Here is a 27,681-nt window from a genome sequence, read left to right as displayed (position 1 = left end):
ATCGAACTGTTATTTCTCTTCCAGTATTTGTAAATTTTGGACTTGATCCCGAAGGCATTCAGGTTTGACCGCAGTTACATTGTTTCTTGTCTAGGCATGTTCATCGATTTCCGGTGCTTTTCCGTACACCAGAGACTTTCTTCCCGAACATTCTCTTTTATTCACCTTCACATCTTTGTGGAGCAGACGAGTTTTCAGTGCATTGTCCAGGATGGCTCCAAACCTACATTCTACTAGTGCATGAATAAGTTGACAGGACACTGTTGTATGTTGCGAACGAACTGGATACAAGTAAAAGCTCGTTTGCATGAACTTTCTCACACCTGATATCTTCAGACGTATTTCTGAACTTTCCTGATCATCACCATGAGGTTAGCGAGGGTACAGGATCGATTACGTAAATGATTTGGAAATCCTCGAACCGTTGCCTGAAGATGCGACTTTTCCGATCTTCGGACAGTGGTTACTCCTTACAACTTACGTCACTAATATACACCCATTAAAATCCTCCTACTTCTATTCTTGAAGGAAACTACTCATAGGGATGCTGGGAGCCCCTCGACAGCCCACAACCGATTTTGCTCTTCTTGTGGCTCATCAGGTGAACTCACTCTCCTAGTTTCTGTCACCCTCGTGTTCTACTTGAACCTCTACTTCTAGTCAGCCAAATAATGTACGACGAATCTTTCACAGCGCGCGTAGACTGAACCGATCTACGCAGATCGCTCTAGGAATATAGACCCAGCACCCTGACACTCGTCTGTGCATCGATTTCGTTTGTTGTTTAGTGAACTCAAGCTAACAGTCTAGGTAAACTCTCTAAAATGGAGGTAGTCCAAAATCTTTTTGAAGCCGGTACTTTTTGTTCATGTCGACGGAACTGGCACGCGTCTGCCACAAACGGAATCCGACCGAACGGAACAAAAGCAGCCGCATAATGGCGTACTTGTTGTGGAGCGTCGCTGTAGGGAACGACTGCTATCCTTTGTGGTAGATAACTACTAGGAACAGAGCAAGACTGCTTTTTGTTCGCAGCTTCAGCTCACGATTTTTATCCAAGTCTATTTCCATCCATGTGCTTAAGTAATCCGAACCAGAAATATTCATTTGAATCTTGGTTCTGCGCCCAGATGTTTTTAAAATACTCCTTTTTATTGTCTCTCCATATTTCAGAAAGGAGGATGGTGGTATACGCACAATGCCGCAGGCCAAGGTGAGCCAGGTTTTTGCTTACGCGTTGGTTTTCGTTACCTTGTGCACTGCGCTTTACCGTTCTGTTTTGCCAACATCGTACTGCGTGGAAAGGAGATGTTCGCCGCACGTTCGCCCTTGTTACCGATCCACATATCATAGTGGAAGAATTCCCATTTTGATTAGTTAATATATCTGGTATCTGATGGCATTTCTGCCTTAAAGATACAGTTCCCTGAAGGAATTAACTCTTCAAATGTGTTGGTAAAGGGGATTTGGAAAACCTTCTGTACTCAAGATAGTTTAGTGATTATGTTTCGAAACTACTGACTGAGAACTCAGCGGTGGAATAAAACCCTGATCTCTTCGACTGTTTCTGTCTAGACTTTTACGTAATAGCTTTAATTTGGATAGCTACTATGCATCGAAAGGACGCCACAGCTGAACGATCATCTGTTTTTTGGTCATTCGTTTGTATACCGTCTATTAAGTGAATAGCAGTGATGACGTTTTGTATGTTCCTTTCCATCGAATATTTTGGCTAAGTTGCTCTTATCAGGTCCCAGCTCGCTCAGCACCATACGTGTTTCCAAAGAAATCGGTTACAAAAGATTTTTTTGCGAAACCACTTAAGATCCTGTATTTCGCAGTCTTTTAGATCACTAGTCCTGATTAGCAACCCGGAGGTAGAATGGTGCGTATCTCCTTCATGCAGTCGTCCAAACGATTGTATTCGCGCAAACCAATTCGGTCCCAGTTTGACATCACAGCACGGTTTTTGGCAAGTGCCTAACTGTCTGTGTAACTTCGTGGGTGGCGCAGGTTGGAGCACGGGGATCGCCACTCTACCGGGGCCAAATTTCTGACTGCCACAACCAGTGACATTGCTATTTCTGATTTCACGGCTCTCCTTCCTACTAACCTTATTTCATATGTTAACAATCCGTTTGCAAACGGTTCGCCAAGCCCGCTAGACAGCAACCCGCGAGGTCAAATTCGGCGACTCCAACGGCGGTATGAGCAGTAATCTTCCTGATGATCTAGAGTGATCTTGGGACCGACTTATATTTTGATTGATTAGCGGATTGGGTAGAGCTCCCAATTGACTATCACCCGTTACATCGAGTTCGCGGACCATTAGTTTTGTCTGTCCTTCCTTTAACGGCAGCTGGTTTCTTGGACCACTCGAAATTCTAGTGGCATTCCGAAAAGCAAGCTTTTGGTCATTGGATGGAATGGATGGTTGCTGCATCCTGTATCTAGTTGCGTCTGCGAGACCAACCGCCCTCAAGCAATACCCTTCATGTTAGCGGTTTATTACAACTTAACCTCACAGAAGGAAGCTGACTTGGCTAAATGTACGGGATCAACGAAGCACGCTCCACAGCTGTTTTCCGTCCCATTGGCTGGTACCGTAGATCACGCGGACTTCCAGTTGCCCAACATTAGGTTTTCAATCTTCCTCCGTTATGAAAGCGTTAAGGCAGTACTCATGAGCAGTGGAATGTTGTCTGAGAATGACGTATCCGCATCATTCTAGTCGGCTCCGTAGAATCAACTGCAGATCTCTTTTTTTTGCCCAGGTGCAAGACAATCATGGGATCGAACTGTTATTTCTCTTCCAGTATTTGTAAATTTTGGACTTGATCCCGAAGGCATTCAGGTTTGACCGCAGTTACATTGTTTCTTGTCTAGGCATGTTCATCGATTTCCGGTGCTTTTCCGTACACCAGAGACTTTCTTCCCGAACATTCTCTGTTATTCACCTTCACATCTTTGTGGAGCAGACGAGTTTTCAGTGCATTGTCCAGGATGGCTCCAAACCTACATTCTACTGGTGCATGAATAAGTTGACAGGACACTGTTGTATGTTGCGAACGAACTGGATACAAGTAAAAGCTCGTTTGCATGAACTTTCTCAGACCTGATATCTTCAGACGTATTTCTGAACTTTCCTGATCATCACCATGAGGTTAGCGAGGGTACAGGATCGATTACGTAAATGATTTGGAAATCCTCGAACCGTTGCCTGAAGATGCGACTTTTCCGATCTTCGGACAGTGGTTACTCCTTACAACTTACGTCACTAATATACACCCATTAAAATCCTCCTACTTCTATTCTTGAAGGAAACTACTCATAGGGATGCTGGGAGCCCCTCGACAGCCCACAACCGATTTTGCTCTTCTTGTGGCTCATCAGGTGAACTCACTCTCCTAGTTTCTGTCACCCTCGTGTTCTACTTGAACCTCTACTTCTAGTCAGCCAAATAATGTACGACGAATCTTTCACAGCGCGCGTAGACTGAACCGATCTACGCAGATCGCTCTAGGAATATAGACCCAGCACCCTGACACTCGTCTGTGCATCGATTTCGTTTGTTGTTTAGTGAACTCAAGCTAACAGTCTAGGTAAACTCTCTAAAATGGAGGTAGTCCAAAATCTTTTTGAAGCCGGTACTTTTTGTTCATGTCGACGGAACTGGCACGCGTCTGCCACAAACGGAATCCGACCGAACGGAACAAAAGCAGCCGCATAATGGCGTACTTGTTGTGGAGCGTCGCTGTAGGGAACGACTGCTATCCTTTGTGGTAGATAACTACTAGGAACAGAGCAAGACTGCTTTTTGTTCGCAGCTTCAGCTCACGATTTTTATCCAAGTCTATTTCCATCCATGTGCTTAAGTAATCCGAACCAGAAATATTCATTTGAATCTTGGTTCTGCGCCCAGATGTTTTTAAAATACTCCTTTTTATTGTCTCTCCATATTTCAGAAAGGAGGATGGTGGTATACGCACAATGCCGCAGGCCAAGGTGAGCCAGGTTTTTGCTTACGCGTTGGTTTTCGTTACCTTGTGCACTGCGCTTTACCGTTCTGTTTTGCCAACATCGTACTGCGTGGAAAGGAGATGTTCGCCGCACGTTCGCCCTTGTTACCGATCCACATATCATAGTGGAAGAATTCCCATTTTGATTAGTTAATATATCTGGTATCTGATGGCATTTCTGCCTTAAAGATACAGTTCCCTGAAGGAATTAACTCTTCAAATGTGTTGGTAAAGGGGATTTGGAAAACCTTCTGTACTCAAGATAGTTTAGTGATTATGTTTCGAAACTACTGACTGAGAACTCAGCGGTGGAATAAAACCCTGATCTCTTCGACTGTTTCTGTCTAGACTTTTACGTAATAGCTTTAATTTGGATAGCTACTATGCATCGAAAGGACGCCACAGCTGAACGATCATCTGTTTTTTTGGTCATTCGTTTGTATACCGTCTATTAAGTGAATAGCAGTGATGACGTTTTGTATGTTCCTTTCCATCGAATATTTTGGCTAAGTTGCTCTTATCAGGTCCCAGCTCGCTCAGCACCATACGTGTTTCCAAAGAAATCGGTTACAAAAGATTTTTTTGCGAAACCACTTAAGATCCTGTATTTCGCAGTCTTTTAGATCACTAGTCCTGATTAGCAACCCGGAGGTAGAATGGTGCGTATCTCCTTCATGCAGTCGTCCAAACGATTGTATTCGCGCAAACCAATTCGGTCCCAGTTTGACATCACAGCACGGTTTTTGGCAAGTGCCTAACTGTCTGTGTAACTTCGTGGGTGGCGCAGGTTGGAGCACGGGGATCGCCACTCTACCGGGGCCAAATTTCTGACTGCCACAACCAGTGACATTGCTATTTCTGATTTCACGGCTCTCCTTCGTTGTCGCCTGTTTCTTAACGCATGTGTTTCCATTATGGTCTGGTTGGGTAAGTACGCAAACTACATGGAGCGCATGGTGCAACGCCTAACTTTAGGGGGCTGTCATTACATGCTATCTTATAAGCAATCGGACAGGATAAACCACATGACGAGTGTTACTACATCCCGCTTGATTTGTACAACTCGCCAGATGGGTTGGGCTGAATCGTCCAGTGTGGTTTTTACTCTGTCGCTATATCACTCCGTAGTCATCCAATCAGATGCACCTGCATTCCCTGAAGCTTGACGAGATTGTACATGTTTCCAAGAATGATGAGCATATTCAGGAAAATTCGAGTTTAACTGTTCTATTGGTGTTCTCAGGTCTCATACAGGTTTCCGTTGCTCTTCGCTGGTTTTTAGCTCCTGAAAACCCTCCCGGTGATTGAAAATCAGCTCGATGCCCTCCTTGCGTTCGATGTAAGTTTCTGAACATTTGTAAATGGGGCTTCTGATGATCGTTTTGAGATTTGGTACATTTCCTAGTCGTCCGCACGAATAGATCTCCTGGTTTCTTCGTCTGATTCTGAAATAGTCCTATTGGGTATCTGTTCGTCCGTGCTACGCGTTTTGTCTCCGACTCGTACGTAACGCTTCCGGGAGCTACCAACAGCGTCATTACTCGCTCTTTGTTCAAGCGCTTTCCTTTTGCCAAATGCAACCTTGAAGAAGCTAGTAGTTTTTGAGGTAGCTTTTGGATACAACTCGCGTCATGGCCATTAGGTCCTAAGTTTATGCCATCCACCGCATCTGATATGACCTAGTTGTCTCATGTCCTCGTTCGATTCGATGATCGCATGATGCCCCGAGTTGTGATCATTGTCACACGGGACCTATAAACCAGGGTTGGGCAGAGTAGTACGGGCTCTATTGGTTAGGCCCTCAATCCTTACCCTGACACCACTTGCTGTTTTACCATACTTGAAGACTTGTCGGTTAGTAGATATGTGTAAAATGATATTGGCCAAGCCTTCCACTGCAGAAAATTCGGTTAACCCAACATCTAGTTTCCGTCACGTCACTAATCGGTTGTGCCTATATTACCCGCACATGACCCACTTCATATATGACGCAGTGCTGCGTCGCCTACGTCACTTTTGGTGAAGAAAGGTATCGCGTCTATTAACCTCTATGTGGATAAATTCCAAACTTTGGATAACAACAACGCAGTAGTCTTCCCTTTTCTTGTGTGCCTATGCGGATGCTACCGTTATTTCAGCGGTTGGTAATGATGACAGCTGCATCGGGACAACTTTAACAATTCTGACATCATAAGTCCAAGGGTGTTGTCAGTTGTGTAAGAGATGACGCGACAACTATGGGCCGCCAGTGTCGTTTTTTTAAGTGATTTGTAGGAATGTTCTACGACCCTGTTATTATTGATCATGTGACCGTTGATCTGTTCGCTGAGGTTGATAATTAGCTTGCTAAGTCGTTGTCAGAGGAGGAGGCATTATCTTTGACCCGTTGTGTGAGTGTTTCCTTCGAGTCCACTTCCATTTAGGGTATTTGGTATTTCTTACGTGATCTTTTCTTAGAATTTTCGCTTAAGTGCAGTTGGTTTGAACCTTTGGAACTTACACTTGCTCAACAGGGTATGCCCCGGAAGCTTGTGAACGTGATCCGGTCCATTCATTCACATACCTCTGGGCGCGTGAGAGTATGTTGAACTTTTGAAGAGACTAGACCTTAGCGTGGTGTGACGGTTTACGCACGTCACCGATCCATTGAGCTATACTAGGGGGGTGTCTACGCGACTCTCATAGAGTCCCTCATATCAAGTTGGTCAATGGTTAGAGGTCTGACACAGTCTCCTGTCCCTCCAGGTTGGGGGTTGGAACATGTGGCGACTTGTTCCGTAGAAATGGTAATGCATTTGCATTTCCCGCCAAACACCGCTGCCTTGCAGTTAGGCTTTCGAGCCAAAGTCTTTGGTTGAGGACCCTAATCGTCCTCCTGTCCAGGTGTGGGCGCCCTGGCAGTATCCCAGCCCACGTACAACCATGAATTTCACATACACAAATAAACTCATGGCACATCGGCCGTCGCGTGGTGACATCAGCCGCGTCGCCTTACTCGCTGCATACAGCAGGGCAGGTAAGCGAAAACAGGCTACTACTGACGCCTTCCTTCGCTTTCACATACGGTTTCTTCCCCCCTTCTTCATCCCATTGATAACTCTCTCCTTGTAGGCTCAGCACTTGGGACTGATGACTCTGTTGAAGGCACGGCCGTTTGACCCGGCATTTCGAGGCTGGAACCAAATCCTAGCCCTGAGTTTGCTCCTGTTGAGGTTCGGATGGCCTGAGGGTACATCAGGACTCACACTTCATTCGGATCGCTCGACAGTCATACGCTTGAAGGGGTTTCACGACTTCATACTTTGATGCGATTTCACCGCAATCAATGGCCCCATTGCAAAGGGTCTTCGGAATTTGCCTATTGCGATGTCTTTCTCAGTTCTCCCACTGGCGATTCTTCACTCTACCTAACGGTCAGTACGAACAGAAGTGAATCTACGATGTGTAATCCTCCCATAATCAGGTTTGACTTCGAGGTAGCACACTGCGAGCTCAGCTTATTGGCTGCGATCGATAAGATTGATCTATTCGGGTTGATCCGAGCTAAAAATAATGGTACTTGCGAAATGTCGACATTCCCTAACATTTACGCAGGTCATGTGAGCTTAGGAACCTTTTATCTGGCCACGTGAGCATTAGTGTCTATCGTGCAATGAATATATTTGCTAGCCCCTCTCACATCCTCAAGGATTTGCTGAATGTTCACGCCTCTTCGACGTGAACTAGGTTTGCTTTTCCTCTGTCCTCACCTTACAGTGCATATGTGCCAGCGAAAGAATTTGTGAAACTACTCTGCACATGGATGAAACAGTTTCCAACGGGTTTCATGCGGATCTCGATCGGTGCAGTTTCTGTGAGCGACATGTTCGGAGACAAATGACAGTGTTTGCGTGTATATTTGTAATGTACTACTCATAAGGTTGCTGAAAATCCATCGACAATGTTTACGGTTTGCACAACCCGATTTCAGGGATCGAGCTGTGACAAGTGACAATGGTCAACTGACCAGTTTCGGACTACAAGTCCTGAAATAATCCAGTAACACTTTGGTGGACATCAGTAGGCTACACCCCCTAATTTTGACCTGTGTTCAACCGCGTTATGGATATACAGCATACTCATCCGTCAACGAACAGTGCCCCCTCAGGATCACTTGATCAGTCACACGCTGGGGTCGCTTTTTCGAAATGATTCCATAACAGTTTAGACAGACGAGTGAACAGACTGTTCAGTCGAAAAAGCGACCGCAGCGTGTGATTGATCAAGCGATCCTGAGGGGGCACTGTTCGTTGACGGGTGCGTATGCTGTATATACATAACGCGGTTGAACATTGGTCAAAATTAGGGGTTTAGCCTACTCATGTCCACCAAAGTGTCACTGGATTATTTCAGGACTTGTATTCCGAAACTGGTCAGTTGACTTGTGACAAGCATGCTCTATAATCAGATCTACAACACAATGTTGAGAAAAAACGAACCCGGTTGCCTTGGGGAAGTGGTTATCGTGCGCCACAAATATGGGCAATCCTTGTATTTGCTTTGCAGAGCTACACGGTTGATGCGAGTAGGGTCGTTTGATTAAAAGGGTTAAAAGAGTGTACACTGCTCAGGGAGCTCGACTTGGCGCTGACTCCTAACTCTTAGCACATCCACAGAATGAAGGGATTACCCCTAACCCCGTATAATGAATTACAAGGCAGCGTACAGCCGACGCTAGTTGACCCGATGCTAATCGGCCTAATTTTCCGAATAACTGGATGTTGTGTTGAATATCCCGAGTGAGAAATGAACGGGAAAGGTCATCTTGAGGAGCCAACTGGATGTGGTCTATTTTGAGGAGTGGCCTTCCCAGAGGGGATGGAGATCGAGGTTACGAAGGGTTACGAGTCAAGCAATCTGTCAAACAGATTATCAGTCTACTAGCGCATACTATTGATGGAAGTGATGGTAACTCAGGTATTATAGGTGGCTAATAAAAAACCCATCTGAACTGTCGGTTTTTCGGCACAGTACCCAGCTAAGGAACTCCTCTGGACCAGTATGCGCCTTAGAATCTGCACAATAGCCAGAAGGCAACTGGGAATCCCCATCTTATTCTCCAGGGACCTGTTTATACCTGTGTTCCTTCACTTTGCCCATGTGGGGGCTATGACCCGAAGCGGTTATTATGGAGACCCGTTTTTTCTGTGCATGGTAAAAACTCCATTCTTCGTCAATCGTTTCGCTTCGTTTCTTGGTCCAGCTAGCCTCCACGTTATTCATCGTTGAATTCGCTCCGGTGTTATTGATTCTGTTAGCATCGCTCTTCATGGGCGTGCGAGCAGCCTAACTGAGTGCGCTCGTGAGAACTTATCTACGCATTATGGTGCGTGCGACGTCGGATTAATCTGTGTGCTTTCAGCTCATTCTACGCACATGTTGAATTTTTTGTTCAGGCCACTTCGAACGAGCTGGTCAATTCGGTCCTGCGTGTGGCGCATCTGCATTTGTATCGCGACCTCATTCGACTGTACGCTGTGTACAACGAGGCCATGATTAACCTAATCGGTACGTGCCTTGGATGTTTAGTATTCGTCACCATGGTGTTCCTTTATGACCCCCATCACCCACCTGGTTTATGTGTTTTTTCTTCGGTGTTTGCGTAATCACAAGAGTAAACAAGAAGGGAATACAGTCGAGTAGTTAGACTCACAACAGTATTATGTACCTCAGGACACGGAAGTGGAGCGCCTGTAGCCTAATGCACTCGGAACACCCTTTGGCTGATTCACAGGAAGGTTACATCTCGACCACTGGCGGCCTACGCGAGAATGCCGATGTGGCCCTGCAAGATGTTTCCCACGTGTGCCACTGAATATTTTTTTCTTATGCATGCGATAATATGAACTTTTCCTTGTTTGAGCGTTTGGTGTCAAAAATATTAGAGAATACGTCACCAGGTTCCTTATCACATGTACCTGTGGGATGTATTGACTTTGAACAATGTCTAATTGTCTAGATCAGAAAATGTGACGTGATTGTCCATAAGTTACCTTAGTGAGAGTCTGATTGGTCCGTTCGCAACCTTTTTTCATCGTGAGATGCCTGTATTTCACCCTGTGGGTCCACCGCATACCGCCCATATTCACCCTACCGGTCAAACAAGTCCGTTTGCGACTTGTGCTGCGTTGTGATCCGCATTCCTGTTGTTTCATTGGTTGATTACCTTTCGTTTTCAGTGGTATTCTGTCCGCATCCTTGTTGGTCCATTCTCAATATGCGGTCCCTTTTCTGTGGTTTATTTGACCGATTTGCACCACTTTTGTCTAGAGTGTTTATTATTTTTGCCCGTTCGCTTCCGGGAATCGCAGGTCCTTTTTGAGAGTTGCACTTTCGGTCCGGGTAATTTGTCTTTTGATTCTGGAGAATTTTTGCCCTAGTTCTGTTGGTTTTTCTCATTCCTTGTACGGCTAAGAGTTTGATAATTGAATCTCTTTTGTTCCTAAAGATGAGTAGACAGGGTCGATATCAATGCCTGAGTTCATTTCCCTGTCAGTGGAATACCACGCCGTTCTTCCTGCGTTCTTGCTTTATCTCAAATTTGTCCATCCTGGTCTTCGTGTACAGGGACGAGCGAGACTTGATCATGTGTTCTAGCAGCACGCCTGTGTTCACTAATTCTGGTTGATAGCCTCCATCCCGTTTGTGCCGCGGAGTGCTTGGCACAGTTCTTGCGTTGATTTTATAAATAGTTTTGGTATTCTCTGCTGTATCAGATTTACCCTTTGGTCTGTAGGCCACTCATGCTACGTCCCATTCTTTGCTCACTTCAGAAACGTCTTTTGATGCATGACAGCATAATTCTCTTCTCCTATTTTTGGGGTTATCAGGCCGATTGAGTAGGCGTTTGATTGAAAGACTTTGTATAAGCGCTTCACTTATTTGCATTCCTCTTTTGTTGCATTCTGCTTCGATTCGTTTGATGAATGTCCGAATCCAGCTTTGTTTGTCACAGTTTGAATGGTTGCTGTGTGTGTGAGCGAGTCGCCTTCCTTTGAGCCTCCGTTTGCGCTTGTTCTTTTTCTACTCTATTGACGAAGACATCTAAAAATGGCAGTTTTGTATTGTTTTCTTCCATCATGAATCTTATATAATCGGAAACGCAGTCTGCTGGGTCGATTGTTCCTTGCAGCTCACTGTTTTTGGTAATGATGACTACGTTATGGATCCATAGTTTAATACTGATATCTAGTAGTACGATCAGTATGCACACCTGCATTTTTTATATCCGCTGCATAATGTATTCTTCACGCTGTGCGGTTACTGTGGCAGCAATAAGATGATTGGACGGTGAGTTTGTAGCCACCTGGGTTCGCCACACTTTGTTGTCGTCATCGACTCGTGGGTACGCAACCCTAGTGGCAGAAGTCAACAAGTGTTGAGCTCGTAGTTACCACTGGCTCCGGTGCTCTACTGCCGTAAAGCCACGTCAATTTATTTGAATAGAGCTCTAAAGTACGAAGGAAAGGGGAAACGGAGAGGTCTCCATGGCTAGTCTACCAAAAACTTCTAATGTGTCTACATCTCCAACATACAGCCGTAATAACGAAATGACTGATAGTGGTTCAGCTGTGAAGCACCGTTCTGTACATATCTGCCGTGCCACCCGAAGGAAGCGCGAGCCCCGAGATACTGTCAGGTCGCCCAGTCGGAGCAGTCGAGATCCCATAGTGAGTTCAGACTACGGCCCTTTCAGTCCGTAACTACGCGCCCTAACATCGGAGCTATTGAGCTTAGTCAGACAGCTCAGGTAGAAACTGACAGCGTCGGCGCAACTGATATCGGTCAACTACTATATCCCTGAGTCTCTAACCACGCACAGGAAGGCTCACTTGGGCACAATCCCCCAATATGAACGGTACGAAAAGTGCCCAAATTTTTCGTGACATCTTTCACTCCTTCCTGTCGTGTCATGTTTTGCCCACATCTAGGTATCCGTCACTCCTAATCGGGTAGTCGGTAATTAGGCACGAATGGCACGTTGCCAAATGACCTTAACTGAATGCGTTCTTATGTAACCGGAGGCCTATTTTCCAAAAATACTGCCGATTATAACTATCGTTCTGGGACTTCAGTGGTCAAAATATTGAGTACTGCTCAGATCCGCCACTTCCCTCAGCCGTACGACAATTCACTCCGTACTCTAGTTCGATAGGCATGGATATTCAATAACTACACTTTTATTGACACAATTGGAACAGGTAGCCCAGCACAATACTGGCCCTTGGGATTCGTTCGTTGACTTTGTCTGTCGCACTACTGTCAGGGCTAATGCAACTTTCGAGGTACATAATTTCCTTGAGTTCTCTAAGGCTTGTCTCAAGACTCAACATCCTGCCGCATGACATTCCGCGTTTCGAAAATAAATGAAAAATGTTTTCTGCATTTTTTAAGTCGACAATATTTTCGGTCGAAGAAATACGAACATTGGTGTTCGGGAGACTCTCCCGAATTCGCTTAATTATCTCATCCATTAGGAAATTATATGCGAGAAAGGAGAGTGGCCATTCTTGTAGGACACTAACCGGACTAGTATACTGCCAAGTTGCCCAAGCCTAGACAAGGGAAGTCGAGAGGCAGAGGTCGGGTTCGAACCACGGACCTTCAGGCCGGTGAATTCGCGCTCTACCCACTTGGACCATCTCGCCCCTGTAGGGCACCATCGCACATTTAAATGTCCGCGTAATAAGAAACGAAGGTGGATCACTCAGCAGGTTGCTGTTCTGTGGGCCTACCTGGACAGGAAAGCGACCGTAGCATATAAAAGTTTCTTAGTACTAGGTTTTTTCCCGTGGTAAGAAGAAACTTTTGCCATTTGGACATCAGAAAATGACCTTGAGGGCTTGTCAGCTATAGTATTGAATAATGGTTATCCGAGCAAAGTTATCGACTAGTACGGAAATGCTGTGATCACTGCTGCCGGAAGCCAGCTTAGAAGTACTCGACGTTGCTCGCCTCCTATTTTGGAAAGAAACGGCGGATGGTTATCTAGATCAGTTGCTCGCCACTCGGCGGATGGTAACGACCACAAAGAACCCCTGTAGGGCACCATCGCACATTTAAATGTCCGCGTAATAAGAAACGAAGGTGGATCACTCAGCAGGTTGCTGTTCTGTGGGCCTACCTGGACAGGAAAGCGACCGTAGCATATAAAAGTTTCTTAGTACTAGGTTTTTTCCCGTGGTAAGAAGAAACTTTTGCCATTTGGACATCAGAAAATGACCTTGAGGGCTTGTCAGCTATAGTATTGAATAATGGTTATCCGAGCAAAGTTATCGACTAGTACGGAAATGCTGTGATCACTGCTGCCGGAAGCCAGCTTAGAAGTACTCGACGTTGCTCGCCTCCTATTTTGGAAAGAAACGGCGGATGGTTATCTAGATCAGTTGCTCGCCACTCGGCGGATGGTAACGACCACAAAGAACCAAGATTACCACTCGGAGTTATGGACCGTCAAAACAACAATCGTCCATTAGGTCTTGTTGGAGCAGCGATGATTCGGCGCTATGATTGGTGTGAACAATTGGAATTTGTAGCCAGCCGTACTGCGCTAAAGAATCAGTGTCACCATTGTCGTTACTGTCTTGATAATGATGTGACCAGCCTTGGTAGTGTCCGAATTGAATCACGTCTGCAGCCCTAATTCTGATCTGTGGTCTGATAGCCTGTTCTCCCTGTAGTGCGAATTTGTCTTCCTAAAAATACGTTAGTTTTCTTCGTGTGCTAGCTGGATTTGCACAATGTACAAGCAATGTACAACAAGCCTGAGACATCCTCGCTGCTGTTGTCACCATGTCGCGCAGATGGTACTCAGAAGAACCCTTATGTGATATGCCATCTTTTTTCTGCTAAGCACTGCCCACTATGAATTACTCAGCTAACGCGGTTTTTGCGGGTGAACCGAGCCCTCTTCCCAAATCTCAGAAAGGTTATACCATCAGTTGTTTGCTCGGCACCGTCCACTGGATGACGCGAAATCAAAGTCCATTAGTATTATAGTTTTTTTTCGAGAACAGGACTACAACAGTGACGTGACGCAGTGCAGTGGAACTTACCGTCGATCGGCGCTGGGTTAACGCGACCTGTTGAAACTTTTTTTTTCGAGAACAGGACTACTGTCAACAGTGACGCAGTGCAGTGGAACTTACCGTCGATCGGCGCTGGGTTAACGCGACCTGTTGAAACTAAATCGGACACAGCTGTGCGCTCCATTCGAAACTCATGGCAGGTTCAGAAGATGCTTTTATGTACATCTGATCAGTTGAACAGTGAGCTCCGAGGAGTGTTGAACCTGTAGTGGAATGTCGAAAAGCTTCCATCAAGCTTATAAGCGGTATTGTATCAAGCAATACGCCTCTGTATCGTTTCAAGAGAAATGTGGAAGGTCCCCGCTCATCACCTTTATTTGACTCTCATCACAAAAGGGCAGTTCAGTCGAAATTTAGTTCAGCGTCACCCAAACATTTGTCGGTAACTTTGGTGTTCAAATACACACATCAAGTTGATGTGTCCGGGGACCAGACTTATCAGATAAATCTCGAAAAGGAAAAATCTATAGTGAGCTATCTAAAGGAACTCATCGACCTTATAAGTAGTGTTGTGTAAAAAAGGAGGTTGTTTTGTCCTCTTAGCTTTCGTGGACGACAAGAATGGTAAATTCAACTGACATTTACACGAAAACCACCATCGATCAACTTTGTTGTCTTGAGTTGGATGGCCTTGAAAATTGTGACCAGAGTTTCTCCAGTAGATTTAGAATCGAATTATGCTTGATAAAATCAGGCTATTCGATAAAAAGGACTGAATGGTAATGGCTGTGCCGCTTCAAGATCATCGAATAAACCTGTCTGATATGCTAAACTTTGTGCTACAGCCGAAACGAACTGCGTTGTTTTCGATGGAACGGTTTGACGTTGGTCGAAATGTGAGACTGTCATTTCCGAAGCTATCATTTTCCGTAGACTTTTGGTGTACTTGGGTGGATTAAACTAACAGACGAGAACACATGAACAAGACAACCCCGTGATCAGTTTTGATTCATTTAGGTCACTTTGTTGGATGGCGGACACAGCCGGATGGTCGCATGTGAGAAACGATTATAGTTGGTCCGAGGCATGGGCTATCATTTTCTCTCACGACTCTCCCGAAGAGCCTGGTTCCGTTTTCATCCCCAACGACGGGTAAACTTTGTTCTCAGGGTCGTACCGTGTCAATGTTTCGGTTGGCTCACAAAGTCCCATTAAAGGTGTCGCTAACATGACTCAGAAATTACAGTAAAAATAATAGGGTCGTCTAAACGTGACCCGCTTTTGGAGAGTCCGTGAATGGTGGTCTAACAAAAAGAGTTGAACATACTGGCTGCATGTAAGTAGCCATGTTTACAGGAGCAGGTAGCATTCCTAGGGACTGGCTTGTGCTGCCTCTGAGGTTTACCCCTAGCTAGTTACTAACTGCTTCATCTTGATTATTTTTGTGAACACTTGTGCAGCCGCCTTTCGTTTGACTTGGCGCTGGGGACTGTGATCTGATTCTTCCGGGTCTATCAATCGGTAAAATCAGTAAATGGTGCGAGGATCTAGTTTAATACTTATTTATTGTCCAACTTCATTTTTAAACGACAGCGTTCTATGAGCCTGACAAACATTTCAATGGTGTCTTCAGCCAATCCAGGGTGATGCGTTGAAAAGCCAGACAGTATGAGATGAGTCCTTTCTAACTATCATCATCATAATCGTAAATGGTAATACTATTGTTAAATACTGACGCGTAACTGGCGAAAATTCGCGTACGTTAGTGCCCTTGTGGGATGTCTTAACCCAGCTTCTGACTAGCGAACCTCTGGTATCACAGTATCCCCGTCGCCCATAGACTGGCCTACTTGTCCCGCCCAAATAGACGTGTATGCTATCTGTTACCGCTTGTTCCAATCTTAGTGCAGTAGGAAGTAGCCATCCTAAAGGGAAGACCTCACAGTCGCTTCTCTTGCGACTGGTTTGAAACGCTTCTGTGGTGGCCTCTCGTAAGCTCCAGTTAGCTAAGTGCTTAATGCGCGTACTTACTGACGAGGAGGTTTTTAGTTCGGGCGCAATCCCAGCATCTCAACTTTTGTCTAGACTTCGGTGAGCTGGCAGTATCCTAACCCTCATGCTTCCCTCGGATGGCATACCAGCTAGGCACCGAAAGGGTGTTATCTCTGAACGATTATTTCTACGTGATTATTTTAACCCCTCTCCGAAGGGCGAGTAGCCACAAGCTCTATAATCGCCACACCAAATTTGATCATCGTAAGTATTAGGTTGCACCGTGGTGTTCTCTCACTTCAGATGGTTACTCATAATTTTAGTTGGTCTCAAAGTGCTCGTTTTACTCAGCGGCCTTGTCTTCTTGGTTACAACGAGGGTCTTCAGAGAATGATTCTCTATCCGGTAAATAATTAGTAGTCCACCAATGAAAACTTTTTATCAAAACTCAGAAAAACTTTGACCAGACGTATTCATCCCTCGTCGAGAGGTAGTTACGTTTCAGGGGGATAAATTTAGAATAATAATTCTTCCAGAATAACGTGTACACGAATTCGCTGTGGAAGATTTTTCAGTGTCCACAGTCGGTTGATGAAATCCCCGTTTACCCATCACCATTATTGAGAGCTCTGTAAAATCAGGCACTGAATGTCGATAATCTGTGTATAAAACAACGTGTTTGAGCTTCCTCTGAGGCATTACAAACTTCCCAAATCGAAATTGGACTGTTGTGATACGTATTTCGAATGCACAGCATCCCAAGAACTTTGTACAAAGCAACACCAGCACTGATACCGGTGCTTCAGGACTACACAACCGCAAGTTTACTTTCTTTACATTTCCCAAGATGGATGAACTAAAAGTTGGGATAGGGGTATGCTGCTCACGCAGACAATGTGGACGGGAACTGACAGCACGAAATCAATTGAAGTCGGTTTATTTACAACGTCTGTGGTTGAGCAGAAGACGAAGCCTAAAACTTCCTGTGGTCACCTCGTACCCACATCTGAAATAACATGCCCGCTTTTCAGTCTTCACCATTCTGGAGAGACACAGAGAGCAATGCTTGCTCCACATGCACTGATTCGGCAGGCATGAAAACCTCATCAGAAAACGCCAGTGGATGGGTCCATGTTCTCTATCCAGTTAGGAGCGGCAGCAGGGCGATGTCTGATAGCGGTATGACTTTTTTGAATCCCGATTTGTTTTTTCGCCGACCCAGCTTGATCACACGATTTCCCGTATTCCGGAGGATATAAAACCATTCTGTCATGGAGACACAACTGTGAGAGAATTTCCGCATTGACCCTGCGTCTCTTATTTGATTCAAGATAGCCTTCGTTTGTACCTCAGGAGTTCAAACATGAGTCTTACAAAGACTTTGCAAGGAAAGCTATAATTACAGTTTGTTGAGGCATATTCAGACGTAATAAACAGGGAGGTGATGTATCTCTCTCTCTGAGGTTTTTCACGGACATCACTAAACGGACCGCGCAGCGGCAACTGTCAACAATAAACCACTATGCGGAGGTGATATCCGCCCAGCCCAGTTTTTTGTCGCCAGAGATGCTCAACCAGAAATGGATGACAGAGCGGTCAGCGCACTTACATTACTTGCGTCCTGTATCCATGTTTCTGGGAGACAGCATTTGTTAATCCATCGTACGAGCCAGAATGACTCGTCGTTGTAATCAGTTCAGGTTCGAGAAACCAAACTTAGGTAATGAACCCGGTCTCGAGGTGTAGACAACTTGAGCAAAATGAAGGGACATGAGAAAACTAGTGCCTAACGAAGATGCCTGTTGTTGGTCGGAAGGGACTGTGCTCTTGGAGACTGCTCGGAGTCCTGTGTGTGTGTGTGTGTGCTGATGTTTAGGTTCACCTTAAGAGGGCTGATATGCGCGATCAGTGCCTTTGTCACTACTTTTCCGGGTGTACAACATTCCACATCCACCTGCCATTCCGTTCCAAAGCGAACAAAGCTTGTGCGATCTGTTGCGGTGTACTGATTGAGCGCAGCTGTCTCACTCCCATATGTTCCATGTATGCTCACTGAACCTGTCTGTCGTCGCTTTTTCTGTCCTATCTGATCGATCCGACTAGAATGTGACCTAGCTACATCGACTGGAATGTCACGTGATCAGGCTATCTAAAGAAATTCCATATTATCTTCATTTCCGAACATACATGGTGATGGGAGGCTTGTGTGATTTAGTTTGCATATTTATGCACTGTTATTCTTACCATAAATCCATGTTTTCTGACGACCGACTTGCTGACAGTAGGGCGCGTAGATAGAAACTAGCTCCGCGACAATATTAAATTACCTAAACTCTGTGGAAAAACGTTTAAAGGGTTTAGGGAAATCGCATGACCATTCAGGATTCCGAACCGTTGGCAGAGTTTTCGGTGATTGGTTCTGATCTTAGAGGTGTAGGCCTCCTTGGTGTTTTTCGTGACTAGCCCTGGAGTCTGTCTATCTCCCTCATTTAACTAAATGACTTTTCAAGTAAATTGAGGTGTTTGTACGTCAGTGACTTGCCAATGGCTTTGCCGGTGTTGCTACTACTGATGAGGAGTTTACTGGTTTTCATTGAGCGCCTCGTGGTGAGTTTGTGTAAGGTGGATTCTGTTTATTAGTTTACCTGCCCCCTTCTATTTAAAGTGTCCATTGAAATTTTGTGTCATTTCTAATAGAACCATCCATCCACTGACAGAACTCATCTTATTCCAAACATAGTTATTACAGTGAGATACACTCATTTGCCTACCAATTTGGCTTTCACAGGAGGTCCAGCTGGATCTCTCGTTTATGTGGTTCTTCAACTGAATGTTCTGCACCGGCCCCCCGCCTGTTTCAGTTGGTACGATAGGCCGAGCTTATAAGTAGTGTGTTACGTTTATGCAATGTATAGCGAGACCGGCGTACCAGTTGACGTGAGATTCAGTTGAGTCTCCAGCGAAAGCCGCATTGATACGCAAATCAAAGTCTGTCGAAATGTGCCCAATTGGGTCCAATTGGATCATAAGTTTGAAGAAAAAACTCTTGTACCACGCCTGCTCGATGAGCGCGAAGGGGGACGAAGCAGCTCATGTGTTGTGGGGAGTTTTGAACAACCCTATGAGTAGCGTGCTACCCTCATACTCAATGAGATTTTATTACAAAATATGGGTAGACGTATTTTCTTGTCATGGGCTGTTCGCTGTTACTCAGCTTTTCGATTAAATCCTTAGGTGATCATTTTCCGGTGCCACGTTTTGTTTTCTATCCCTTGTTTCCTTCATCTCTCTGTTGATTCATTTGAGTGAGCAGCAGGCAACTGTGGCCACTTTAACTGGATACGCGGGTGATAACTGTAGGACGTTGCTGTCTTGCGAAAAACGAGGGTTGGTTATTACTTTGAAACTGATCATCGTCTCGGATATCTGACCACTCTCATTGGTCAACGCTTTTTATACTGACCACATCTCTGTTGTCCCTTCACTCCACAGGTCGCTATTTTACGATGACGAAACGTGATTGCAGGACTGCCTTAGTCATTTACAAAGCTTTCCTAAAACGAATGGAGGCCATGAATGCTTTTGTTAAAATAGCTGAGGTAAGTTGTGATTCAACCCGGCTTGCTCTGTTGTATTGTAATGGTCGCTTGCCTTCAAGACACACTTTAAATTGTAAGTTGGCACCTGAAGGTTTTTTCAGGGGAAATGCACTTTCTACCTTTTCTGCTTTTTGTCGGCTGGATTTCTCAATTTGTGTGAGGTGTCGAAGCATACTCCTCGTGACTGTGATGGGGGAAATAACGTTAATCAAATTTTCAACACCGGTCTGTCGCTGCTTCCCTATACCTGCACGTCTTCAATCGCAAAAGCTTGGTTATCCGTGAGCATAACAACAGATTTGGTGTAGCCGCGCGCATGTGGTCATGTTAGCGTGCGAAAAATCTGTCAGCACTTACGTAATTGTTTCATACCTGTAGACACTACGCACCATATTGCAGTTCACGATTTGCATATGGTTTTGGCTCAACGGTTGCAAATGAGCATAACTTGACCGGATCGTACAGTGAGTTACTATCGTCAGCTGACTTGGCACGGCCAACAAATGGCACTTTCTACAGCTCTTCGGTCACGAACTCACCAGGGGGCACTCTGTGACTGCGTTCTTGTGCCCCAACACCGCGGTACGGCTTTGAAGTCACGCCATAATCACAATCATAATCAAGGTGATCATAACTGACGATCTTTTAAGTTGTTGATCCGTTTGCCGAGCTCCGCGTCATCAGTGCGAGGTTGATGGTGTCCCCTTGATTAGTGATGAAACGTCCGCAAACTAATTGCCAGGCTCAGCGAACAGATCGACAGTCACTAGATCGATTACCAGTAACAGCTGGTTACAACTAACCATCATCTACGAGAGGGCGATTGTGAGTGTTCGGTCTAAAGAAGGGTAGTTGTATGGTTACAAGGCTTTGGCCTCTTAAGGATTCGATGTGTTTAATAAAAAACAGCACAGTACTTTGGCAGTCTTCCTACACTTTCTTTCGGATTCAATGCAAGACCACCTGGTCTCAATGTTCTCGATGATGTCACATCTCTTGTGATATATTCTGATGGCTCTTGATCGGAGCTTCTGGCTGAAAAAGCTCATGTTTGACGGGTGTTTTTGGTTGCGATACTTACGTGAATAAGACTCTAACGCCCGCGTCTCCACGTTATTCGCTAAGCGTTTGTTGATTCCTTTGCGAAAGGCTTTAAAAAGGTGCGGTACTGGTCGTGCCCAGCCAGCCGATGATAGCCAGTTGTCATTCACTGTGATCATGTTCTATCCGTCCCAAAACTGCTGGTCGAACACGGGACAATCGCACTATCGGATACAGTAAGCCGTCGTACGCTTAGGATGCGTGAGACGGTCAGTCATCGTATACCAACATACACCACTATTTGCCTGTCATTCTGTGGAATCGGATGCACTAGTCGAAGAAAGAAACGCTCAAAGCTGCATGTGCTTGTAAATGGTGGATCGCTGGTAGTACTTGCAAAACGCTACGCACATCGATGCTAGTCACGGTGCGTGGCATTTTTGCCCCTCTTCGGAATCTGTTTTGGAAGCTCCTACATGTATGCTTTTCCAAACGGAAGGCAAACATTTGGGTCCCTCCTTTGGTAAACAGAATTTCGGCCTCGACCATACCATGTTGGAAACACCGGTTCTCGTCTGATCACCAAAGTTTCTGAACAGAATTTTCTGTGTACGACCTGCTTTGAAAATAACTGTAGTGCACTTGCCAGCTACTGAGCTGCCTATATTTGGCTAGTAGTGAGAATTTGACGCCATCCACTTCGACGCATCCAGCTCATGCCACTGTCCAAAGCAACAGTCCGTAGGTCTCCTCAGGAGCTTTCTCGGAAGTTGTCCCAGTTGATCGGGGAATTGTTGATGTACGGGTGCCAACATCTTAAGTGCTTATCCCTTCAACAGTTCTGCATTCCTCAACTCACTGTGTGTTGCATTTGGTTCAGAATTCGTCCAGATACCATACTCATATTTACGCGTAACGTGACACTATAATCGATACTTATCAGGACACGGCGCGCGTTTTGAGTGAAGACGATAGTGCACCCTATAAACAATGATACAAATTGTTACGTTGGTTTGTACTGCATAAAAGCCGCTTTAGTTAGCTGTTGGTGGAGTTGCGTATCCTCTAGTGGTGTTGGTGCGTTTGAAGTGTTCTGTGCAGGTTGCGAAATTGCCGACGATGTTTTCCAGGAGTTGGGAGGGGCCTTATGTCTTCACATTGCCTTCTGGAACTGCATCATGCGAACCATATAGGGAAACCCGTTCTTGGACCATTTCTTCGACATACCCTTGGTCTGATTTGTGAGTTTGCTATACGTTGCAAGTATTATTTGAAGCTTGAGGGCTTCGTAACATACAACTGAGTCTGTCAGGGATTCTCTCTGTTGCAATTAGATTCTATATGTGCCGGTGAAGTGTTTCAGCACCATTTACACTGTTCTTCATGGACCCAGTCATTGGTCGCCGTGGTGGGATGTCCTTCTAATAGAACAGGCAGACAAAGGAATCAGTTTGGGAATGTCATATTACTCTTTCTTTCTGTCTTATTTGTTTTTGTTTCAGAACACCATGATTCGGTTCCCAGATCAGGTATACAATGTGCTCTGAAACCGCACACATTCCACGCCGTAACTTTATATCGATGCAGCCTCCTTCCGTCTCTGCGAATCACCCTCCTATTTCATGTGATTTTCGGTCAATTGCTGCGTCGCGCTGTTTGATTTGTTTGCCATTCGTGGTAAAGTACCGGCACTTGTGTATTGACTAGCAGAAACAAGCGACCAAACATTGTTAATTTGTTCAACACCTACACGGCAACATCGTACTATTACCACCACTCATGGCACTTACTAGTACCAGACCGTGCACCAACCACTGTGTTTCTGCTCCAACCTTATGGTTGAATGCTTGCTCCCTTCTATCGCTCACCTAGAGTCTCAACCTTAAGGTAGTCCTATTACTGAATTGTGTTCAGTGTGCGTGCCATGATCGCTACCTTCTGCCCTTGACTGTCCTATTCCTGAACAATGTATCTGTTTTTTTCCTAATCTCAGGCCACTGATTCGTCGTCATTTGCTCCATCTCAAGAAAATGACAGTATTACCTTCCAGCCGGTAAGTTTCTATTCTTTATCACTGCCATCCACTTTTGGGCAGGCCGTGTGTAAGAACTGCTCATAAGTGATCTTTTCTAGGTGGGCTTGTTTTCTATTAAAATATGCTTCCACGGACCAACTGAGAGATGGGACGGATGTACCATCCTCATCAATTACGAACAGCACATCACTCGTGGGTGACAAAAGCATGGCGATGCGAAGGGAGACACCCTACTAGCACCCTTGATTGTTGAAATGGAAGGAAAAAAGATCGCTTCCATGTTGCCTGTCCCTTTGTGTGTGCATGTTTAAAGTAACTGCCGCATTCGTTACACCCTAGCTTTTGAATTCCATCAGACCTCCAGGATAGCTGTCTCCTCTGTTTTTGAAGATTCCGGCAGAAGGAACGGTCCGTTCGAGTTGAATTTTTAAGCTGTTAACGGTTAATCGGTAGTCAAGTAATAACAGAGAATAAACAACAATGCCAAGTCTAACCAGACATTTCTCCGTGTGCACTGTGTCTGAAGTATGTTTATGGAAACGTGTTCATAGAGAACTGTTAGTGCTCTAGTTGTGACGCAGTTAAGTTGATTATCAGAAGGTAACAAGCACTAACAAATGCCTGTCTTACTAATGTGATGAATACAATAGTTAGGTGCACTTGATAAAAAGAGATACAATGCGAAAAGTGGAATAAGCCAAAAAAAAGTGACTTATCGTTTGAGGACACTTGTTTAGAGTTCCTGAGTGAAGTTACGGAAGCGGGACGTGTCTTCTCTGCAGTATACCGTAGTTGCCCGTGAAGACTCGCGGAGCTCTGTTGACTTCCTGTCCTGTGCGCGCGAGTGTGTGTTGAGCCTAGTTGTATGCCTATTTATTGTGTGCAGTGTGAAGAGAGGGGTGTTCTTTCGTGTTTGATACTCGCACGAACATGAATACAACTTGACCTGACGCGTGATCTAATGAGTGATCTCTACAGAACACATAATATGCAGAAGTCTACTCGGTTTCTTCTCATTCAGCTGGAGCATTCAAATTTCCCACGTCTCACCAAAATCAGCTGATTGTTGATCATGTATTAGGTATTCTTTTGTTGCTTGCTGACATAGTGAGACTCGACCAAAGCCAATTTCTTCATGCGATCTGCTTCCGCCCTTGAACTGCAACCAACAGTAATGAGACCAGTTGTGAAATTCGGTCTGAGTAGTGTCCTGTTGTTGCTCTGATGAACACATGTTAGACAGATTGAACAGAGAGAACGTAAGTAACAAATTAGTCCAACTGGTACTCTGACTGAGTAGTGTTCAGGTGACGTTTACTAACGTCCGTCGGGCATCCGGCAGACAACCGCCCATGTGTGACCTACTGGATCGGTTGCGACTTTCTTGTCAGCTGTTCGTGGATTTCGCTAGGGCAGTGCGTGCATATTTGTGATTGCCACTTTTATTTGAAGCAAATATAATTGGCGAGTAGTTGGCTAACCCTGCTTCTGATGTTCCCATTTGAGCAGCTGATTAACTGAATGTCTCGACACAAGTCGGAAAATATTCCCTTCGGATGCACTGGTATTGACTTTTCTTTGGGAAATCCACAATCGAAAACTGAAATAAGCCGCCGGTTGTGGGGAATGAGTCTTTGGGGGATATATTGCACCTTTCCTTGCACACCGCACTGCCTCCCGTTGTATATGGTATTCGAAGTTAACTGTGGCTGTCATACTGATGAAAGCTCCTAATGTGACCAGAGAAGAATAGGGAGGTCCCATGTAATCGGTTGGCAACTATCCGCCTTAAATCCATGCCCAATATCGATTGGCTGTCGTAAGCACAATTTTCAACGCCTTACCCCCTTTACATCAGTTGACTTGTGCAACTTTACATGTATCCCCGTAGTACAGGCGAAATCCGGTTCGATTCAACTTTCTCTCTCCCAACAGGTTCCACCATCTGTACTAGAAGCGCTTGAACAGCATTTATCCTACTTGGAAAACCATAAACCACCTGAGGGGTAAGTTCATTGTTTTCGCGGAAGCCTTACTTTTGCGCTTTTGTGGATGCAAAAGGCGAAAGAACTGTGTATCCTATATTCCTTTGCTTGCCGACGAGTGCGCCCACCATCCACTTAGGCTGTACAATTCTCTATTTTTCCGCGGTTGTCTGTCCGCATCAGATGGCCTTATTTGGTTAGGGTTAGGCAATTGATTCTGTCAGGCTTTTCCAATCTGATCAGATTGCTGTACGGAACAACATATTCTACTGTAGTCACATAGTGACTATGTATCAAGTTGCTGGTCAGTAGTCTGTGAGTGATAGAAGGTTTTCGGTGTATGTTAAACAACAAGACTGATGTATAGATTTCCTTGTGTCTGTTGATGGCGACGGAAGTTTTAAGAATGGTTTAGTCGTGAATTAAGACTGGAGAACGGAATATCCGGAAAATTGTGAGGGCTTCGCCACAGACTGCCAGTTTCACCTCACTCCCTTCAGCGAATACATCTGCAGCAGCTCGAGAATACATTTATCTGGATTGACTTGCGTCGAAAGCAACAGCCTGAAATAATTGGCTGAATTTTGATGACAGGTACGCATCCGTATATCACTAGATGGCTCAAGTTAGTTGCCAGTCAAACTTGAGCAGCTCATTCATTAAGTTTGTGTCCAGCTCCGCTGCTTCCTGATTGTATTCTCTGGTTTCCTGATCTCGACGTCGCGTACACGTTGATAACTGCTTTCGAGTTGATTCCTTTGCAACTAAACTTGTGTTCGTCCGAGTTGCAATTTGACCTTGAAATCAATAGTCAGTGGTACACATGGGCACATTGAGTTCTACTTTTTTGTCGAAGCCAGAATCGATGATATCTTTCCTTTCACAGTTCCTCCACTCGAACCACTGGTACCAGTGATGGTACTCTCACTAACAGTAAACTTGGAGCAACTGCTGGGGATTTTGGCGGTAGCCAGGATAATGACGGGACCAGTTCCGCCTGGTCACCCGGGCACGCTGGTTCTTCAGATTTTGTTCTTACTGAAAAGGAAAGAATGCACATTATTGAGGAGGAACGAGCTCGCCTCGAGTCATTCGTTTCTAATGCGCGCAAGCAAGCCCAGTCCAACGCGGAGACCGAAATGCGAACGTCTGCCGACCTTTTGACAAAATTATCCACGGATGCGGAATTCGTTGACTTGTTGACATCACATGACAGCGATTCGGATCTAGTCTTTCCGAACGCTACGAATTCTTCGTGGCCTATAACCCAAACACAATCCGGCCACGATGCATGGTCCGTTCCGTCGGAATCTGCAGCTACCCAACAAAAGCAAACTACTAGCGGTGAACTTGCATTGCTCGGTATGTTTCCAGCTAGGTTCCCTCATGTTTGTTTATTCGCTGTTTTCTGTCAACGCATGCAGTGTCATAACTCCTTGTAAGGGAGGCAAATACATTTTGTTTCAAACCGCAGCTATTAAAATTGGTTGTCTCAACTCGTTTACAGGCGATTGATTATGAACATCCTCGGTCCGTGTATAAATTACCCTTTCCTGATGCGATCATTCCGGTTAGTGTACACCTTAGCTATGCTTGGAACTTAACTTTGTACATATTCCGCCGCCACCTCTCCAGCGTCCGGTGTCTGCATCTCACCTAAACAGGTAAACTTGAGATTTCGTCCTGTCCGCGAAGCAAATTTGTGCTGAAAAGCAAGAACCACTGCACATCTGTTCCATCCTTTTTTATAATCATCGGCAATGAGCATCTAACGAAACCGAGAGATTTTTGACACTGTCAGTGGTTGAATATTCAGACAGGATGTAGCGCTGCTAATCCTTCAATCACCGGAACTGCATCACGTGGTCAGACATTGACCGGCTCTTCGAATGACGAATTTTCAGAAAGAAGTTTCACTCGTGAAATTCTTCTTACTCTGAGTTACTCACACATTGGTGTTTTGTAAGAAAATAAGTGAAACTCCCATATGAGAAGTCGTCACTCGAGAAGGCGATCAATACGTCACCGTGTGGTGTTTCTATGATTGAAGGACCAACTGCGCTATATCCTGTCTAAATGTTCAACCACTGACCATAATGCCGCGGGTTCGAAACGCTGGGTTTCGTGATACGCGCCGCGTTGATTATTCCCAATAAGGACGAAACAGCTGATAGGACGAAATATCCATTGAAAGTTCCTAAATCTCCTCACACTGCCATCAAACCTGTTCGTGTTTGAGTCCCAACATCTCGCATTCCAGCCCTGTCAATTAGCCTCACCTCAAGTAACCACCTCAAGACGATGAATTGACAAATTCCTTGTAGATATTTGTGCTGAGTCACCATTTAATTATTATGTTGAATCGGGGGCCGAAACACTTATGCGTTGGAATGGCCAAAATTTTCAGACCGCAATCTCAAACGCCGACTTCCAGATGCTCAACACCAAAGCCACAGAAGTGAAGATTACGCAGGGGCGGCAATGCAAAGATAGGCAGATCCGTAAGTTCGAACAGCTGCTTTCCATGACTCAGGACCCCAGAAAGGTCACAGAAACGAAGAAACCATCCACCAATTGCTGTAGTGTAGTTAACTTGTCAGACAGACCACTGAGTGAAAACGAACGCTGTCTGGTAGAAAAGTGACTAAACTTCGCTGTGAGCAAAAAAGTAATAAGAGCGGAGGGAATAATTCGTAGTGTAGAGTCAGTGTTTCGAAAGCTTCCTTCAGCGGAAGCTGAGAAGCTACGGATACAACTAGTCTCAGTCCTGAAATCCCAAAAGCCGGGAGCTCCAAATATTGCACCATCAGAGCGGAGAGCGTTGAACACACTGAGAGAGGTAGATAGTATTGTCATTACCAAGGCCGATAAGAGTAAAACCACAGTAGTGATGAATAAGAGCGACTATCTTCAAAAGGTCAGGCAACACCTCGCCGATGGACC

General features: G+C 45.2%; 1 protein-coding gene across 1 annotated transcript in view; it reads left to right on the top strand.

Annotated features, from left to right (window-relative positions):
* Positions 1–5,301: 5,301 nt before the first annotated feature.
* The window catches only part of T265_13566 (hypothetical protein), a gene marked incomplete at both ends in the record, with an annotated part of 33,117 nt that continues 10,737 nt past the window's right edge, over positions 5,302–27,681 (top strand). Inside the window, 7 exons of the mRNA XM_009169485.1 lie at positions 5,302–5,358; positions 9,455–9,566; positions 19,571–19,677; positions 22,221–22,247; positions 22,712–22,771; positions 24,689–24,759; positions 25,625–26,100. Coding sequence (XP_009167749.1) covers positions 5,302–5,358; positions 9,455–9,566; positions 19,571–19,677; positions 22,221–22,247; positions 22,712–22,771; positions 24,689–24,759; positions 25,625–26,100 — 910 coding nt within the window. The remainder of the gene's footprint in view (positions 5,359–9,454; positions 9,567–19,570; positions 19,678–22,220; positions 22,248–22,711; positions 22,772–24,688; positions 24,760–25,624; positions 26,101–27,681) is intronic.

Source organism: Opisthorchis viverrini, assembly GCF_000715545.1.
Source record: "Opisthorchis viverrini unplaced genomic scaffold opera_v5_80, whole genome shotgun sequence".
NCBI lineage: Eukaryota > Metazoa > Platyhelminthes > Trematoda > Opisthorchiida > Opisthorchiidae > Opisthorchis > Opisthorchis viverrini.
This window is presented reverse-complemented; position numbering and strand designations above follow the sequence as displayed.